Source organism: Eutrema salsugineum, unplaced genomic scaffold (genome assembly GCF_000478725.1).
Source record: "Eutrema salsugineum unplaced genomic scaffold, Eutsalg1_0 scaffold_13, whole genome shotgun sequence".
In the NCBI taxonomy this organism is placed as follows: domain Eukaryota; kingdom Viridiplantae; phylum Streptophyta; class Magnoliopsida; order Brassicales; family Brassicaceae; genus Eutrema; species Eutrema salsugineum.
The window spans coordinates 6,745,391-6,763,548 of NW_006256885.1; the positions used below are offsets into that span (position 1 = coordinate 6,745,391).

General features: G+C 39.8%; 5 protein-coding genes across 5 annotated transcripts; 1 reads left to right on the forward strand and 4 right to left on the reverse strand.

Moving 5' to 3' along the window:
• Window positions 1-364: 364 nt before the first annotated feature.
• Window positions 365-1,825, reverse strand: LOC18024758 (ubiquitin-conjugating enzyme E2 11). The gene is made up of 5 exons (XM_006407688.2): window positions 1,695-1,825; window positions 1,466-1,550; window positions 1,036-1,163; window positions 821-925; window positions 365-726 (listed from the first exon to the last, which is right to left on the reverse strand). The coding sequence occupies exons 2-5, from the start codon at window positions 1,536-1,538 to the stop codon at window positions 583-585; spliced, it is 450 nt and encodes a 149-aa protein (XP_006407751.1). The 5' UTR covers window positions 1,539-1,550; window positions 1,695-1,825; the 3' UTR covers window positions 365-582.
• A 457-nt stretch (window positions 1,826-2,282) lies between these two features.
• Window positions 2,283-5,721, reverse strand: LOC18024759 (probable inactive receptor kinase At3g08680). Its single transcript, XM_006407689.2, has 3 exons — window positions 5,267-5,721; window positions 3,260-4,596; window positions 2,283-3,175 (listed from the first exon to the last, which is right to left on the reverse strand). Exons 2-3 carry the CDS (start codon window positions 4,533-4,535, stop codon window positions 2,532-2,534), a joined length of 1,920 nt encoding a protein of 639 aa, XP_006407752.1. The 5' UTR covers window positions 4,536-4,596; window positions 5,267-5,721; the 3' UTR covers window positions 2,283-2,531.
• Window positions 5,722-6,537: 816 nt separating this feature from the next.
• On the reverse strand, window positions 6,538-9,391 carry LOC18024760 (translation initiation factor IF-2). The gene is made up of 5 exons (XM_006407690.2): window positions 8,961-9,391; window positions 8,428-8,533; window positions 8,118-8,226; window positions 7,059-7,997; window positions 6,538-6,973 (listed from the first exon to the last, which is right to left on the reverse strand). Exons 1-5 carry the CDS (start codon window positions 9,142-9,144, stop codon window positions 6,617-6,619), a joined length of 1,695 nt encoding a protein of 564 aa, XP_006407753.1. The 5' UTR covers window positions 9,145-9,391; the 3' UTR covers window positions 6,538-6,616.
• Window positions 9,392-9,840: 449 nt separating this feature from the next.
• Window positions 9,841-12,366, reverse strand: LOC18024761 (putative BTB/POZ domain-containing protein At3g08660). The gene is made up of 4 exons (XM_024159094.1): window positions 12,060-12,366; window positions 11,880-11,946; window positions 10,688-11,806; window positions 9,841-10,614 (listed from the first exon to the last, which is right to left on the reverse strand). The coding sequence occupies exons 1-4, from the start codon at window positions 12,152-12,154 to the stop codon at window positions 10,096-10,098; spliced, it is 1,800 nt and encodes a 599-aa protein (XP_024014862.1). The 5' UTR covers window positions 12,155-12,366; the 3' UTR covers window positions 9,841-10,095.
• A 1,993-nt stretch (window positions 12,367-14,359) lies between these two features.
• LOC18024762 (putative zinc transporter At3g08650) lies at window positions 14,360-17,672 on the forward strand. Its single transcript, XM_006407692.2, has 6 exons — window positions 14,360-14,496; window positions 14,962-15,555; window positions 15,830-16,114; window positions 16,196-16,324; window positions 16,439-16,536; window positions 16,628-17,672. Exons 2-6 carry the CDS (start codon window positions 15,097-15,099, stop codon window positions 17,442-17,444), a joined length of 1,788 nt encoding a protein of 595 aa, XP_006407755.1. The 5' UTR covers window positions 14,360-14,496; window positions 14,962-15,096; the 3' UTR covers window positions 17,445-17,672.
• Window positions 17,673-18,158: the final 486 nt, after the last annotated feature.

An 18,158-nucleotide genomic window follows, 5' to 3' on the forward strand; every position in this document is an offset into this window, starting at 1 on the left:
TTCTTCCTTCATTTTGAGTGACTAAAATAACATTGTGTAGAAATAGAACTCCCTAGTTCTGTTTTACTTTTTTTTTTTTTGGTCATCTGAATTTATATAGGTATATACTGGGTTAGAACATAACAACAACTTTAATCTCTACAATGGTCATAAAAATTTCCTCAGACCAGAGAGACATACGGCTGCACAAAGCCCAAATAACAAGAGGCCACATCTTACGGTCTGTCTTCCTATAAGTTGAATCCATGCAACACAAACAAATATGTACGCGGCTAATTGGTATGGCACACTGTGATATGATAGATTTTAAAATCATTGTTGTACCAAAACAATCACATTAGTTATAGTAATCACTCACAAAGAGAGTAGAAGTATTGTATTGTATACCCAAAAAATTGAAATAAATAGTTTCTAGCATTGATAATAAGAGAAAAAGCAGGTTGAGTTTGTTGAAAATATGACCACATACTAATGTAATTTTTGTCAAACACAAGAAATGCATTTTGTTTTCAAGTTTAATATAATTCCAAGCGAAATGACAACAGAGAGTTTACTTGTCTTAACCACGAATTAAGCATATTATCATCCCATGGCATACTTCTGTGTCCAGCTTCGAGCAGTTGACTCGTACTTGGATTTATCAATCTTGTACGTATGAGCTATCTCTGGCACAAGAGGATCATCTGGGTTCGGGTCAGTCAGCAATGAGCAGATCGATAACAACACCTAATAACACAGCATCATCATCGCTCAATATATAGTTATTATCCGTGTAATTTGTGTTTGTTCAAATGGTAGTTAAGAGATACAAAAATCAAACCTTGGATATGGTAAGAGCAGGGCTCCATTGTTCTTTCAGGATATCAAGGCAGATGCTTCCATTGCTGTTGATGTTTGGGTGGTACACCTTCGTCTTGAAAGACACCTGCAAAATCGGATAAGACATCACAAAGATGTGTACATCATAAATTAAGTTTCATCCCGCAATAGATGATGATTAGTTACTGACTGAGAGAAAAAGAAAAAAACACAAACCTTGGGTGGCTTGAAAGGATAATCGGGAGGAAAATGAATGGAAACCAAGAATACTCCTCCGGCATAGGGACTATCAGGAGGTCCCATGATAGTTGCTTGCCAATGGAACATGTCCTCAGCAACAGGACCTAATTATTACAATAAAACTCAATTAACTCAGAACCACATCTATAGAGACAGATTAACAAAAAAAAAACAAGACACAAAAGGAGACACTTGACATAAATCATGCTGAGCTTTGGATACTCTTAAGATGATAAAAAATGAGAATCAAGGAAGAGTTTTCTCTAATACAGGACAATAAAGACAACAAGAAATCCCCATCAAACATAGCCTAGCAAATCAAATTATGAAATATGGAGACTCATTCAGTTCATTCGTTAGTGGGGGAATTGGGGAATAAATAATCAAATAGAAAAAGGAAAACTACCTGCGCTGCAGTTTGAAGGAGGATCCTTCTGCAGATCCTTGAGCTCCTTCAAGATCCGCTTCGAAGAAGCCATGACGACGGAAAACTGCAAAACAGATTATCAGAGAGGAAGACGGAGATTCCGAGCCAAATAACACAGAACGTAAGTGATCAGAAACCCTATAAGCGAAGCGAGCAAATCAAAACAGAGGAAGTAAGGTTCCGGGAAGATAAGAAATTAGTGCCTAACCAAGGAAAATTGGTGGAATTGGATCTGGAAACCGGTGAGCTTCTTTCTCGAGAGAAGCGGCGTGTACCTTTCTTCTCCTTCTTTCTTTTCTTTATAGTCAGAGAATCTAACTTTTTTGATAAACCCAAAAACAAATTAAAAAAAAAAAAAGTCAAGAATCTAAAACTATCTAAAAAGTCAGTCAGACTCGAAGCTTCTGATTACGTCAGCAATTCACACGCCAAAGTTTTTTTAATTACACCCATATTTCTTTCCTCCTTGCAAACAATAACCAAAGTACTGTACTTTCATAAAACTAACTACAATTACTTTTTGATTCAGTAATTTTTTATTTTTTTTTTTCAAATAATTTACGGTTTTTGTCGAGACAATATTATGAATTCATTTAGTTATATAATAATACCTTACTTTTCATTGGATATTAGAATCTGATATATTTTGCCTAAAAGTATAAGTCTCTTCCAAACGTTGTATTTATACCAAATTTAAATACGCATATTTTATAACCAAAAAAAAAAACGAAAGAAAAAAGGAAATGTGTCAAACATGCTTCGGATATACGAACTGTATCCTTTATTTTCTTTAAATTAGAGAGAGAAACATCGACTAAAGACCACGGTGACCGCCCTTACTTTTCATGCCAAAGAAAATGGAAACTTTACTAACCACACACTAAAAAACCAATCTAAGGACAGAGTTTCAGTTACATTACCTTTCCAGATAATGTTTGAAAAATAAATTATGCTCAAGTAGTCAGACATAGAACTACGAAATGGTTTATTACCAAGAGGAAGAAGGAAAAAGCAAAATAAATAATGATTTGCGAAAACAAGAAATCTAAACCGGACTATCAGAGCTTCTGATCATCTCCGGCGAAGAGGCTCTGTTGGCAGAACCAGGACCAGAACCTGTAGAAGGCCGAATCTCCTCCATCATGTTAACCACTTCCTCCATGGAAGGCCTAGAATCTGGATGCTTAGATACACAAGCCATTGCTATCTGCAACATCTGCACCATCTCTTCCTCAACGTTGTGCTGCTGCTTGATGAGCTCTACGTCAAACACTTCTCCAGTCCACTCCTCTCTCACCACCGACTGCACCCACTTGGGCAGATCCACCACTTCCTCATGCCCTGTCGTCTTCCCGGCTGCTTTCCCTGTCAGCATTTCTAGCAACAGTACACCGAAGCTGTACACGTCAGATTTCTGAGTATGTTTCCGTGTTTCTATGGCCTCTGGTGCTCTGTACCCTAAGCTTCTTGATGGGAGCAAGGTGTGATGGCTCATCAATGGAGCTATACCGAAATCTGAGACACAGACATGGAGGTCCTGGGTTAAGAGTACGTTTGGTGATTTGATGTTTCCGTGTAGGAGTTTAGCACCAGTTGCAGAATGGATGTGTGAAATTCCTCTTGCAGCTCCTAAACAGATCCTCAACCTTGTTTCCCAGTCTAACGCCGCTCTTCCTCCCTCATTACTTCCTGCATAATATTCATCGGAAAACGTTACTTTTAAAAAAAATTACTTTTTGTAATCGCAAATAACATGTGAAACACCATCATTACCATGAAGAAGCATGGAGAAATTGCCCCCTTGGTAGTAATCATACACGAGCAGTTTCTCGTCTTTTGAGAAGTAGTAAGCACGGAGAGGAGCTACATTCACATGTGGGCTAATCCTTCCCACAGCTTCCATCTGCTGCTCAAATTCCCTTTTCCCAGCTGCTACTTCTTTTAGCCTCTTCACCACCACCGTGGTTCCTTCCTCTAAGATGGCCTTATAAGTTGTGCCATAGCTTCCTTTTCCTAAAACTTCAGCCGAAGCTCTGAGCAAGTCTTCAAGATCAAAGTTGTATGAACTTCCTTCAAAGAAGACCAGCTTGTTCTTCTCCGCCTCCTGCACCCCACTCCCAAACTCTTCGGCCTTGTTATCACTCCTCCCCGGTTTAGCTTTTGGCACTGCGGTGCTGTCTTGCCCGCCATCTCTTTTCTTGGCACAGCAAAGGGTTATGATGGCAAGAATGATAAACAACAGAATCGAACCTCCAACTGCAATGCCGACAATAGCTCCAGTAGAGAGAACTCTTTTGGTTGAACCAGGACTTTTGGCTGAACCAGGACTTTTGGCGGGTGGAGTCGGGGCAGGAGATGGTGCAGTGGTGTTCTCTGAGCACGGAGATAGAGGACCGCCACATAAAAGGCTATTACCTTGAAAGGAGGATGCTGGGAAGGACTTGATAGAAGATGGGACTGAGCCGTTAAGGTTATTGTAACTGACATTGATGTATTTCAGGCTAGGAGGGAGGTCAGGGATTGGCCCACTGAGAGAATTGTGTTGTAGGCTGAGATCGGTGAGCTGAGTAAGGTTTCGTAGAGTCGTGGGAATGTTTCCCGATAGCGAGTTGGTGGAAAGATCAAGATTAACAAGGCGACGAGAAAGAGTGGGAGGGATAGTGCCAGAGAAGTTATTGTCATGAAAGTAGAGCGATCGGATAAAAGGAAGAGAGAGAATGGCAGATGGAATGTTCCCTTGAAGGTTGTTGGATCGCAGGCTAATAATCCTGAGAGCATCAAGCTTCTCAAATGTCTGGTCTGGTAAAGGTCCATATAGTCCAGATCCAGGCAAACGGAGTGCGATAACGCGGGCGTTGTTCTTGGAGCAGGTGATGCCGGTCCAAGATGTGCAGATTGGATTGGTGGTGTTCCAGTTGAGTTTGCGACTATGAGGAACGAGAGATGCAAACTCAAGCAGTGCTTGCTTGTCTGAGTCTATGTCTGCAGACAAACAATGGGAAACAAAAGGCGAGACCAAAAGGAAAATGAAGGCCGCAACAATCACCATTATCAGTCCTTTGAAATACTCTTAGGCTCACTCACATAAAAGTGTTCTCATTCACCTGCAACTGCAAGAGAACACAAAACAAATCAAGTTCTGATTCAACAGTTAAGTTCTAAATTAAGAATTGTATCTATAAAAAGTAGCCAAGAATGTCACCGACAGTTCACAGGTATCAACACAAACGAACACAATGGAAAGCTTCCTTAATAATGAATGTCATCGGTGGTAACAAGAACTAAAAAAAGTAGTTGTAAAGAGAGATACCAAAACGTAATCAACTTCCCCATAAACCAAAAAAAAAAAGCAAAAGGTTTTAGGCGATTTCTCTCACGAACCATAGTGAATTAGTGGGAATGATGGTAAATCCAATGCGAAATTACTCGATTTATCAATCAAAACCAGAAATTATGGAAGCTTTATGCACACATTCATTCAATGCCAGCGAGTGGGTTATCACTCAAAAGGGTACAAGAATTCTCGAGTAGAAATGGTTATACGCAATCATAAAAATAAAAACCCAATTAGAAAGTTGCTAATTTTAGAAACGATTAGTAAGAGAAATGTGTGCCCAGATCTGCAATCTACATGTGAACATTATAAAAACTAGGGTTTCTCCAGCTAGCGAAATGGAGAATTCGAAATTGAAAACGAAGAAATCTTTTAGGAGAAAGAATTAAGAAGCGGAGCTAAACCAAAAACAAGAAGAAAACAAAAATCGAGAGAGAGAGAGAGACCTTTGAGGTGGGTTGAGACGAGAATCCTGAAGAGAGGCGTTGGAAGCTGATCGTAGAAGACGAGTGAGAGTAGAATAAATGCAAAGGAAGGGGATAGTGGAGAAATCACTTTTTAACAACGGCATTTCGTGAAGAAGAAGCTTGAGAGAAAGGCAAAAGCGGAAAAGAGTGAGGAATCTGGAATCGCCATTGCTGCAGATTCAGTGACCACCAAGTGATGAACAGTCAGAAGAGAGAGAAAGAGAAAGAAAGTAGAGATTTTTGAGAGATGCAGTTTTGCTAAAACTTTGGGTTTCTGGTGAAGAGCGAAAGAGTATGGAAGCTTCGGCGTGACGCCAACGGAGAAACGTAAATCTCGATGATCAGTTTCAGATGCCAATCTCTCTCTCTCTCTCTCTCTCCTCTCTTCTCCTTTTCTTCACTTGCGATTTGCTTTGCTCTTTGGCTTAATGCCTTTGACTCTCTTCCGAATTTTTTTTTCTTATTTTATTTTAATTGGTAGCTATATTATTTGTCCTTTTGTTAATTTCTCTTTGTTTTATCCTAAACGAATTAGCTTTTATTAAGGGCGCATTTACGATCTACAACTGAATTCCCAACATTGAAGTTTCTTTTTCTCTTAAAAATCAGTAATAATTCTTGTATTGAACCGGTCAGTGATCTCTTAAATGTAGTACACTATATGGCTTCTTAACGAAAAATTCTGGAATCTTTTGTAAAAATTTATAAATGAATGAGATTCCAGAATTTATGGAATTTAGAAAAGAAAAAAAACCAAAAAAAAAAAGAAAAAAAAATTATTGGAAGGAGGTTGGTATGTGACATAAATGAGATGATGATATAGGAGTAACATTGAAACTACAAAATTGAAATCTCTTATAAATATCAAATATGTCATTTAATGAAAGTCAATTTTTGGAATTTAGAAAAGAAAAAAACCAAAAAAAAAAGACACCACTGGCGTTGTTGGTTGTGCTTCGCTGTTACCCATTATTAACTGAGCTCCTTCTCTGATTCACGTTAAGCGCGTGAACCTTTCTTTCCTCTTTCACATTCTAATTGTTTCCTTCAAGAATCAAGATCCTTACATTATAAAAGTTATAATATGAGAGAATTTGAGGTCCCACATTACGTTACCAACTCTTCAAATATTATATAACTACAAAGTTACAAACCTCACTCAAGAACCAAGAATCAAGAATCAAAGAACCACTAGAGCCTTATATCGGATAACCCGCCTCTTTCCGCACCATTGACAAGCAAACAAATTGTGTAAGATAAATATATAAATAAAAGACAAGTGGTTTTAGAAAGAAAAAAAAAGTTGTTTGCTTTTGGTGTGTGTGTGTGTTATAGTGGGCCGAAAGGCTCAGGAAGCAGCTCGAATCCTCCATTGTCAAACATGAGTCCGTGATCTGATGACCTATCATCGATGCTATGTAACCAGTTTGTGTTCTTGACGTCTTCTTTCAGCAACAATGCGTCATACCTTGAGCTCTCATACATGTCCATGTCGCTCAACTTTCCCATCAGTCTTCTTCCCTCGTTTGCTTCATTCCCGTTCTCTGCACTGTTGCTGCTGATAGAATCCGAATGGTTATTCCCTGAACGGATTGGCTGGATCTTGGACGAGGCTTGTCTTATGCTCTGAGGGAATAACGTCGTGGTTGATAGTGCGCAACCGTTTGACTTCCCATTTCTTATGTCCTATATACACAATCAAAATACTGAGATATTTACAGGGTGATACACAAGTCACTTGCTCCTTAGTAAGAAGATATAATAAACATACCATGTGCCTAATGGCCATGTCAAGTGAACTTTTTGAGAATGACCTCCCAAGGCCGTTGTTATTGTCTGTGACAACTGAAGAAGTCTTCAGGGTTCTCCGTGAAGTTACGTCTGAAACGTTTGAAAGCCTTCGGGGCTCTGGTGCATCTGTGTAGTGCTGCTGTCCATTACCACCAAAACGGCCTTTTCCTTGGGTCTCAGTGAGTCTTCCTCTCGTGACAACAGGAGATGAATTCCTTCTTGTCATGGGCCCTTTGGGTTCTGGACTTGCCTTTGCCGTGCTGCTACCAGAGACTGGCCTGGACCTGCCAGCTGATATTGGTCTGTCCGGGAGAGTTGTTCTGAGATTAGGTGGTGTATCAAGAGGGAAGTCTGCTAGCACAATTGGCTGTTGCGGGGTGGTCCGGACTCTAGGTCCAGGAGAGCTTGGCCTAGACAATGAAGGTGCCGTACGACCATTCGGTGCAACACGTCCACCTGAAATATTGGATCCTGAAGCTGCAGATACCGAGGTGGATGGACTTCGACGGCTAGGGGTTGAAGGACGAGAATTTGGTCTAGAAGCAATTGTGTTTTGGGAGTTTGCTGAGAGCTGCGGCCTAGAAGTTGGAGTCGATGGTCTTGAGCTCAGGGACGGTCTGGCCTTGTCCATGGATGAACTAGATGAGCCTGGACGGATTCTCGACGGAGTTGAGGCCCGTGATACCGAAGAAGTACGGGTGGGAGTGGAAGGTCTAGCTGAAGATGACGAACGGGAACTCGGGGAAGAAGGCCTAATGTAGGATGAGACTGAAGCTGAACTAGTATTCAGGATTGAAGATGGTGAACGGCCTGAAGTAAATGAGCTGTATTGTGAGGTAGAAATGGATGGGCGAGTCACGGAGCTACTTCTAGCCGGGCGTGAGGAATGGTAATTGCTCTCTGACTGTGAAACCGAAAGCTGTAAAAGGAAAAAAACAAAAAGAAAAGCTTTCGTATATGAATAAGGTAATGCAGTTTTTATTTTAGGAAACTTTTGCGTCATAGAGAAAAAAGAAAGCTAACTAGTTATAGTTTATACCCTCGATGCCTTTGAGGCAGAACTGGCTCTAGCGGAAGAAGTAATCTTTGGAGCTGCCAAAGATGAATGGGACTCGCTTCCAAGAGGTGTTCCAGGAGGAGTAAGAAGCCTAGAGAAAACATGAATGTGCCAAGAGATGAAAATGCGTCAGTTCCTAACATAATTTTGACATTCCCGAAGGCAACAGATCAACACTCTCAAGTGCAGGTAATCAAAAGATCGACATTGTGAAGTACGTAAATGAGCCACTGTTCGATTGGAAGCACAAAGATATGCAAAGGAGAGAGCAAGAAACTCGGCGGAAACTTACCAATCATAATCATTTTTTCCTCCTTCAGCTGAGGACAAGAGATCATCGCCTTTGCCTCTGGGAGCTGGTTTTGATCCGACCGAGAGTCTCCCGAGTTTTGCAGAAACTGGAGTTAGAAAGAAAAAGACGTTGAACGCAGAGATTTAGTGTAAATAAACAAAGGGATCAAAAGTGAAGAGGCAGAACAAGATCCAGCAATTCTCCATTGGTCCCAAAAGTACTATTTTTTTTTTTTTTAAGATGGGGCTGTCTCTCAAATAACTGTAATCGAGAAAGCAAAGAGATCGAATCTAGGAGACGAAGACAGTTCGAGAATTTAGTGTAGCGACCACCACTGAGCAATTAATTAAGTAGAGTGAACATCGTTTTCGACTACAAATCGGACAACTATGTCTCGTAGCAGCAAATTCGGAGATCCCCAGATATATTTAGAAATTCTAGTGTAAAATACTATAGTCATCGAAGCGAGACAAGAAATCGATTTCACAAAACTCTTAAAAACAAAGAAAAGGGAGAGTGAATCTGAAACGAACCGTCGGGTAATTCGTCGGAGGAAGCCAAGGGGAAGGAGCGACGGATCTTAGAGAAGAGATCCAGATTCTCATCGGAATCTCTAGAGAAGCTGTTTTGAGGGATGTTGTTGCTGCCTCTGCGGAACTGAGAGATAGCCGGAATATTCCTTCCACCGGCAAGAGATTCTCTGAGATTCCTATTCATTGTCGGAGGAAAGAGACAGAGAGAGACGACAGAGAAGCAAAAGAAAAAAGCCGAATCAAGGCTGTATGTGAAGAGTTTGCTTACAATCTACGCCATTGGAGGAGGAAAGAGATTCAGATCTAAGACACAAAAGGCAAAATTGTATAATGTGTCACTTCCAAGTTGTTGAGGGCTAATTGTATATCTAAATGTTATCACGATGCATGTTCATCTTTCTTCAATCATGCGCCATTTTTTTCTTTTATTAGTATATATAAAAATTATTTATGAGGCGGAGAAAGGAAGGTAGTTTCCTAATTTCTTGGTCTATGTTATAAGAAGAATTATGAATGTGTATGCGTTACTCCCCACGTGGTCTTCTTCTCTTTCTATATTTTTTTCCTATTTGGGTCACTCTACTAAATACAGTATTGAGAAGCTGAGCTTCAACCAAATCTTTAAATACTTTAGTTATTACAGATGATGTAGAACTACATTTACGAAACCCATAAAAAACAAATTTAACAGTCGATCTGTTATTACGGTTTACCAAATATTCATTAACCATTCCTTATGATTTTACAACAACAAAAGCCATTTTTGTTAGTGATTGTTCTTTGATAATCATGAATAACTGCAGTTGGTTACTCGTGATAAAATATCTTATTGATATAGTATTTTTTTTTTTACAGAAAGAATATGTGTTGGTCTGTATAGAAGAAAGCTTTTTATTTTTAATCCCAAACCAAAAAAAAAACATTTATACAATGTGGATAAAGACGGGTTGGACCCAAATCCCAATTATACCCATGTTTTCCTTGTTCTTTTATAGGCTGAAAACGATTCCTCCTTTATTCTATAATGGGCCTACTTCCAGCCCATTATACCACCCTCTACATGTGACTTGTCTGTTTAGATAGAACGTTGACGTTTCACTATTTACGAGTTGTCGTCACCTTATTCATCCATCCATCATCTACGCCCTTCTACTTGTTTTTTTCTCCGACTGTCCGACACCGACCTCGATTTCCGGTTAACCTTCCGTCGGTTTTCACCACCGAAAATCGCAATCTTTCCGATCCCTTTGGACAGAGACGTGAAGAGTGTTCCACCGTTATTACCAGACTTATCCATCATCATCCCCTGTTTCATCAAAACTTGCTCTTTCTCTACCTCACTCACTCTCACTCTCATCCTCGCTATCTCCAGCTTCAGCTCTCTGTTCTCTCTCCTCAACGATGCATAGGTATCTCTTCGAGGCGAAACCGCTCCGCTTTGTAATCCAGACGACAAATCCAACAGCCCTTCCTCTGAATCTCCCGACAGAGCCTTCTTTAGTCTCCTCTGTTCCGAATACAGCACTCGAACAACCATTTGTACCGGAAGTCGATCGTTTTGTGCCACGTGGTTGCTCGCTTCTTGTGAAAGTTTGCTGCAGTCTATGAATTTGCATAGTTTCTTGCACTCTTCCTCTGTTAATGACGGATGAGCCTAGAAATTCATTCTTTTGATTATTAGTCTCAGATGTTTCCAAAACATAAAAGAAATTGTTTGATTAATTTACCTTGAGATACATATCAATGGCTCTGTAGATCCCATCGTCTATGATCCGTGCGTAGTCAGGTAATCTCTCTATAATAGCTGTGAATTTGTGTAGACTCAGGTATGGATCCGGTGCGATCTCAGCCAAATACGCATCCATGATCCGTCCCACTTTCAGCAACGAACCGTGGTGACCCGTGGAATCTGAATCGTAGCCACTGTCCTCATCTTCTTCCTCAATCCTCTCAAGAAAACATGTAAGTATCCTATGGACAGTATCCACATCGTACAGAGAATCTTCGTTTTGTGCAGAAAGTATAAGCAACTCATCGAGAGATACGGTCTCTAACTGCTGACCGATTCTGCGTTCGAGCTCGAGCCTGCAAGAGATATCTATATCTATTGTAATTCCGAGTTTTAACATCCCAAAGAGGAAACTGAGAGGAGTAGCTGATAAAGAATAAGATCCCTTCTTGTCACTCGGCAAAAGGGTAACAATGGCTTCAATGATTTCCCTCTGCTCTTGGCAGTTCCGATTGATGGTACCCTTTAATGATTCCTGAGCGTAATGCATCAGAGAAGCGACGATACTCTCTGGTCGCACGCCTGTTCTCGCCATCGCAGAGACCACTCGGGTGTAGTAAACAATCCCGAGAGCAGAGAGTTCTTGGATCCAAAACTCAAGGCAGTTTCTCCCTTTGAGCTCCTCTGATAAACCCGCTACTAACTGATCCCTGCAAGCATTCATGGCTATGGCCTCCACGCACCGGTCAGTAATCTTGAACGTTTCAGCCAATTCTTGCGTCTCGCAGGAGCAGAGCACGTGGACGGATTTGCTGAGACTGCGAAAAGCGACCTGGTCGAGGTAATTCTCGGTTCGAGCGATCAGATTCTCTTCAATATAGTCTTCAGTCATCTCTAAATAACCTGCAGCGCAGCGGAGATTGACCACATTGGAGACGGTGATCTCGAAGTTGATGCCGTAGCAGAATTTCATGGCGAGTTCGAATGTCAGAGGTCCACCAGGGAAATCTCTGAGCTCGATCGTAGAGAAGATACTGGAAGAAGAAGAAGAAGAAGAAGAGTCTTTGGAATCTCTCACCATTTTCCTCATCTTCCCACACCGAGCTACTAGTGGAAACTGCAATATTTTTGCGTTTGTTAAAAAAGTGAAAAAGGAGAAGAATTTCGTCGAACAACATGTGTACACTAACCTTATGGAGTAGAAAAGACTCTCCATCGACAACAACGGTGATGTCTCCCGCAACATCAGAGAAAAGGCTGCAATTTTTCATAAAATCAAAATCAAAAATCGTTATTTCGTTCATATGAGCAAAGTGAATACAGTACAGCAAAACAGAGACGACGAAACTTGGGATGTAGAGAGGACAAACCAGGTGGAGAATCTAGGAGGAACAGAGGAGCTACTGTTACAAGGAGTAGTAGAGGAAGAAGAGAGAGACAAAGGTCTGTTTGAAATACCGCTCATCGTAAATCACTATCTCAATCTCCAGATCGCCGGGAGACTCGTTTTTAAGGGAAAAAACACTGTTTTGGAGATTTTACAGACAAATCTCTCTACTTTTGCTTTGTGTGCAGACACAGACACTGCCGCATTCTTGACAAGTAAGAAAGTGTATAAGAGAGAATAAAGATTCTCGAGTGTTGTGGAGGAGAAGCCTTTATTTAAAATAAAAAAGCATAACCGGGAATAGTTTTGATCATCTTGATTTTGAGAAGTAAATACTTTCCTATATCAGATGTTAAAAGAATAAAAAACTAATCAAGCCGAATCTTTATAATTTCTGAAAGTTAAATAGTAGTTCCCTAAAATCGCTGTAAAATGAAAAACTAAACCAAGTTCAAATTTTGTTAATATTGCTCTTTTTTTCGTCATTGCCGGCTTAAAACTTGACTCGTTCTTGTTTGGGTCGAGTATATTCTCTTCTTCTTCTTTTTTTCCTCATTCTTCTTTTGGAGTATATTCTTGTCGTGAAAAGTGTATATTTTGGTTAACCATGCGAGGAGTTGAATAAAAAATCTCTCACTAGCATGATGATTGTTTCATATTGCCATGATTTGTTTTTGTGTTCTCGCCGCTACTCTAAATTATCGGAAATTTTTAGGCGACCTGACTTTCCCGTTTTTTTAATGCTATGATGCATTTTCTCAATCACATATTCTGCAAAATCACCGTGACATACTGACATTAACATATGATTCGAGGCACGTGAGAAAAGCCAAAGAATGTGTGGCACGGAACTCCATAAAGCTCCACTCCATTATTGTTCTATCTTGACGACACATTCCTTTGACTGCATCTCCATTATCCTGCACCAATTTCAAAGTAATATCACGTTACTTAAAACCATACAATGATAAAACCAACTTGTTACAGCAAAAATTTATTACCTTTTTTGGTTTTGAAAAATGGATTGAGAATTGAACAAGCAATTCGTTGCCAGACCAAAACCCACCATAGAAAGCTAAACATAATTATGTGATATAGAAAGCAACACGTAACCAACTTTGTCGAATGGACATGTATATAATTGAATAGCCTGAGAAACTACAACAAGAACGTACCCAAAAAAACACACTCACTGTTCGATTAAGTGATTGAGAACTTGAGATATCTTTCCCAAAAGTAGATCCTTTAAACTGTCCTTTGCTATTTGTTGCTTCTTCGTTGGTGGGTTTTAGTCTGACAACGAATTGCGCTCAATTTTCAGTCCATTTTTTTAACCATAAATTGCTAATAATAATTGCAAGGATATTCTCAAATTTAGTTACCAAAAAAAGAGATATTCTCAAATTTGTATGAGATTTGAAAATTTAATCTTGGTTTGAAAATTTTGAAAAAATTAGAATAACATAATATTTAAACTGATGCCGACATAATCACAAAATGACTCATTATTCTAATCAAATCTTTGTCGTTTAAATATTTTGAACGATTTAACAAAAACTAAAATAAGAGAAAATGTAAAGTATAATGTCCACATCATCACAGAATATCTCAGGTCAATTTCACACGACCAACTCTATGTGGCGACCATAATTTTCAAATATTACTAAGAATAATATTATTAAAGGAGCAATTCTTTTACATATTTTATATACGTAGAAATTTAAAGTTAGTAAACTTAATTTTTTTTTTTTAAAAGTCCATTCCACATTCGTAAGGTGCGTGTTAAAATCTAGCATTAATCACTGGACATGTTATTCTTATATTCAAGGAGATAGCTATCCTGTAATCAAATGTTACATTTGGTGATTTTGCTTTGTTGCGGTATGGATAAAATTTGGTTTCTTATATTCGAATTTGTTATTTTTTTTTAATCTGTGAGAATTTTCTCGTCATTTTTGCTGTAAGAACCTGTATATGCATAATGCATTCGTATTTGCATAATGTATTCTTAATATAATGTACTGCTGTCCAGGGGAAAAAAATATACTGCTTCTCCACAAAAAAAGTATAGAATATATCATTTTTAATTTATATACAGCAGATGTGAACTCACGATTAGCTCAGATCTAACCAAACATACTGGCCGTCAATTTCATCTTTTACAGAATGACTGACACTTTTGGGAGATTTAGCAAACTCGAGGGTCTTACTTACAAATGATTTAGTAGAGAGATTGAAAAATGTATAAATTTAAGGGCTTTTTCTTTCAACAAAAGTTGACTTCCATGTTTTATCCCAAAGTCTCCTAATTTTTTTTTTCGGGTCTAAAGCTTTTCATCCTTTGACCACATCCCCAAATTCTTGATCATCCGCTGGAGTTTTGCTCATGTGCAAGGAATCCAACAATTTTGCCTGTGCTGGTAAGTTCTGTGTTCCCGCTTCTCTACTGGCATTGATCTGGATGCTCTAAATAGATCATGTAGGTAGATCGAATCGTAAATTTCTGCAATTGGGTTCGCAAATTGTAATTTGGTAACCGATTTTCAGAATTGCATTTGTTTCCGAACAATCTATGTCACCGATAGCAATTGTTGATTTTTTGTTCTGGGTTTCCTTATGTTACTCAGTTTTAGGTTTTGGATGATAAGATTTTATTCTTTTTATTTGGTAATTGTTTAATGCGTTTATACTAGTTCTATTTAAGTTAATTTCACCAAAGTAAGATCTTTTTGGATCAATCTAGTGTATAGGAACATAATCGTGTACGTTTTGTCTATTAAAGTTGATGAGTTTGAATTCCGTTTTAGTGATCTATTAAACGCGGCATTGAATTTTTCTTCCCAATGTTGCTGAGTTGAAATTCGTTCTTGTCATGTGTTAAACAGGAAACAGTTACCTCCTCTTGATGCAGTTTTGACTCTAAAAAGCCTTGGAGTTTATTTGATCTCCTATAAATTAGTGAGGTTTTCTCTAATCTCTTGTAAAAGAGAAAACCTGCTTGAAGATCTTTCAGCATCAAAATGATGCATTCAGGCTGCAAACAACTTCTGCTGCTTCTGTTCTTATTTGTCGTTGTATCTATTGGGAACTCTGACGCAAATTCTCAGTGGGAAATCTCACATAAAGTAAGAGCTGCTCCTCATGTAAACATGGGACGAAATGTTATAGACGGAAGTGGTGTAGAGAAAACCTTACATGACATTGGAATGGGTGAGAAACGAGGCAGTCACAACAAAGTTTCAGTCTCAACAGTTGCATTGTTCACCTTGGCAATGGCTGCGGCCACTGGATTAGGTGCAGTGCCCTTCTTCTTTGTTGAGCTTGATCCTCAATGGGCTGGAATCTGCAATGGCATGGCTGCTGGTGTGATGTTGGCTGCTAGCTTTGATCTTGTGAAGGAGGGGCAGGAGCATGGTTCAGGAAACTGGGTTGTAACTGGGATTCTAGCCGGTGGTTTGTTCATCTGGCTCTGCAAACAGGTAACTTGGAACTGATTCTTTAGCTGTCAATCACCAAGTTATTGATTTGCATGATATTTTTGAAATTATATATCATGTGTTGACAGTTGATAGAAACCTATTTTTCGTTTCCTCTTATCATTAACCTCAGACAGAGTTGTAGAATATTTTAACGTTTAACTCAGTACGCCGATAAATTCTTGTTTTTTTTTTTAGTTTCCTCTTACATTAGCAGCTTCCAAGCTGCATGAAATCTCAGAATCACTTTATCAATAAAACCCTGTTTCTTGGACAGTTTCTTGAACAATATGGTGAAGTTAGCATGCTGGATATTAAAGGGGCAGATGCAGCGAAAGTTGTTCTCGTCATAGGAATTATGACACTTCATTCTTTTGGGGAGGGATCAGGGGTTGGTGTATCGTTCGCTGGTTCAAAGGGCTTTAGTCAAGGGCTTCTGGTCACTTTGGCCATAGCCGTTCATAACATTCCAGAAGGGTTGGCTGTTAGCATGGTGCTTGCATCAAGGGGTGTCTCTCCACAAAATGCCATGCTCTGGAGTATAATAACATCCTTGCCCCAGGTAATATATTATGTGATTTGATGTCTTTGTTTACAGAACAGTTAACTTATTCTTTTTTTTTTTCTATGTATCCTTTACCAGCCTATAGTCGCAGTGCCAGCTTTTTTATGCGCTGATGCGTTTAGCAAGTTTTTGCCCTTTTGCACTGGATTTGCAGCTGGATGTATGATTTGGATGGTTATTGCTGAAGTGCTTCCTGATGCATTCAAGGTGAATTGCATTGCATGTGCTGATTTATGAAGTCAATGGTGATCTTCGTATTTGAGGAAAATGCGGATTTCGCTAAGTATACTGACTTATTTTTCTTCTTTATAACCACAATAGGAAGCGTCTCCGTCGCATGTGGCATCTGCAGCCACAATATCAGTAGCATCCATGGAAGCTCTTAGCACTCTATTCGAGAATTTCACGCATGATTACAAGTAAAACAATGGAGTTCTAGTAATAGTTATACGCTGATGCATTCGATTGGTTCTTATATATAACTAAGGCTTGTTTTTCTCTAATCTGCAGCTCAGAGGATGCTTCTGGCTTCTTCGTTTCACTCCTCTTTGGCCTCGGTCCATTGCTTGGGGGCGTATTTCTGGTTGGATCGGCACTAACCTTCCGTCTCCAGCACGCCCTTCTGATGGGAGTAGCCTCAGGCATTGCCTTTGTCCTCGGTCTTTGGCGTCCGCTTCAGTTGCTGCTATCCGCAAAAATGGGATTCATCCCTCTGGTTAGTCTACTTGCAGTTGGAGCAGGACTGGGCCACTTTGCGAGCTCGGCCATCCTGAGTGTAACTTGCCGGAAAAAGTCCCGGGCTGGCAGCATAATAAACCCAGTAACCAATTTTCCAACCAGTGTGATAACTCTCCAATCATTGTTAGCATGTGGAGCGGTTGGGTTCCACGCATTAGCCGAGGGGCTTGCTCTTGGGGTCGCTGCTCCAAAGGCTTATGGGCTGGGCAGACACATGGTACTCCCGGTTTCCCTACACGGGCTCCCAAGAGGTACAGCGGTTGCAAGTTGTGTCTTTGGGGCTACAGACAGTTGGCAAGCGGCTCTTGCAGCAGCAGCTTTGATTGGTTTTGTGGGACCGGTATCAGCCATAGGGTCCATACTAGCCGGGATAGATTACAGTGGACTGGACCACGTGATGGTGATTGCATGCGGTGGATTACTGCCCACCTTCTGGCAGGTTATTAAGAGAGCGGTGAGGTTAGAGAGAAAGAAAGGCAGCGTGGGGATGGTGCTGGGAGTAGCGTGTGCCGTTGTGTGTCTGACTTTCACTAGACTGGTCTGCTTGCACACGCCTTACTGCAATTCTGCACCAGAGGCTGTTAGATGATTTTTGATTGATTCATGAAAGCAAGTGCCTCCTCTTGACACACACACACACTCTCTTCTTCCGTGTTGTAAGATATTTAGGGTGATTGGAAAAGAGGGTGTCTTGTATGCTTGATTTGGATATATATGTTCTGGTTGAGATCTCTAGTAGATATGGGGCTTTATTTAGCTCTAAATCTATTGGAATCTAAAAAACAAAACAAAAAATAACTACACTTTGACAACTCCTATTTACTATTGCTTTGGAATTTCCCTAATTACATGAGATTAAACCCACAGATCACTCTTTTTTCTTGTCATTCGAAGTATTATTAACAGAACCAAGTAATGAAGCAAGATTAAGTGAAGACCAATTATCACTAACATCATCAACTCGCTCCCATTACACATAAACCCATTATTAATTAATTAACACATTCGTGATGGAAGACGCATCATTAGTCAAGTCATCCCTTTCCCCATCAATGCTGACCATTTCTTATGTTTTTTGACCTCTGATTTGTATACCAACCACCACCAGTGTCAACACGTCTTTTAGTACGATATCGTATATTTGTTTCAATTACTCGTGACCTCGTACCAATATTACGCATGTCCACAATATCATCTTTCACCAAAGTAGAACAACAAAAACATCTACAACAAAATGGCTAGAGCAGAAACAGAGCACCAGAGACAAGAGATGAAATCTTCAAGGCATGAACGCTCTTGTCAC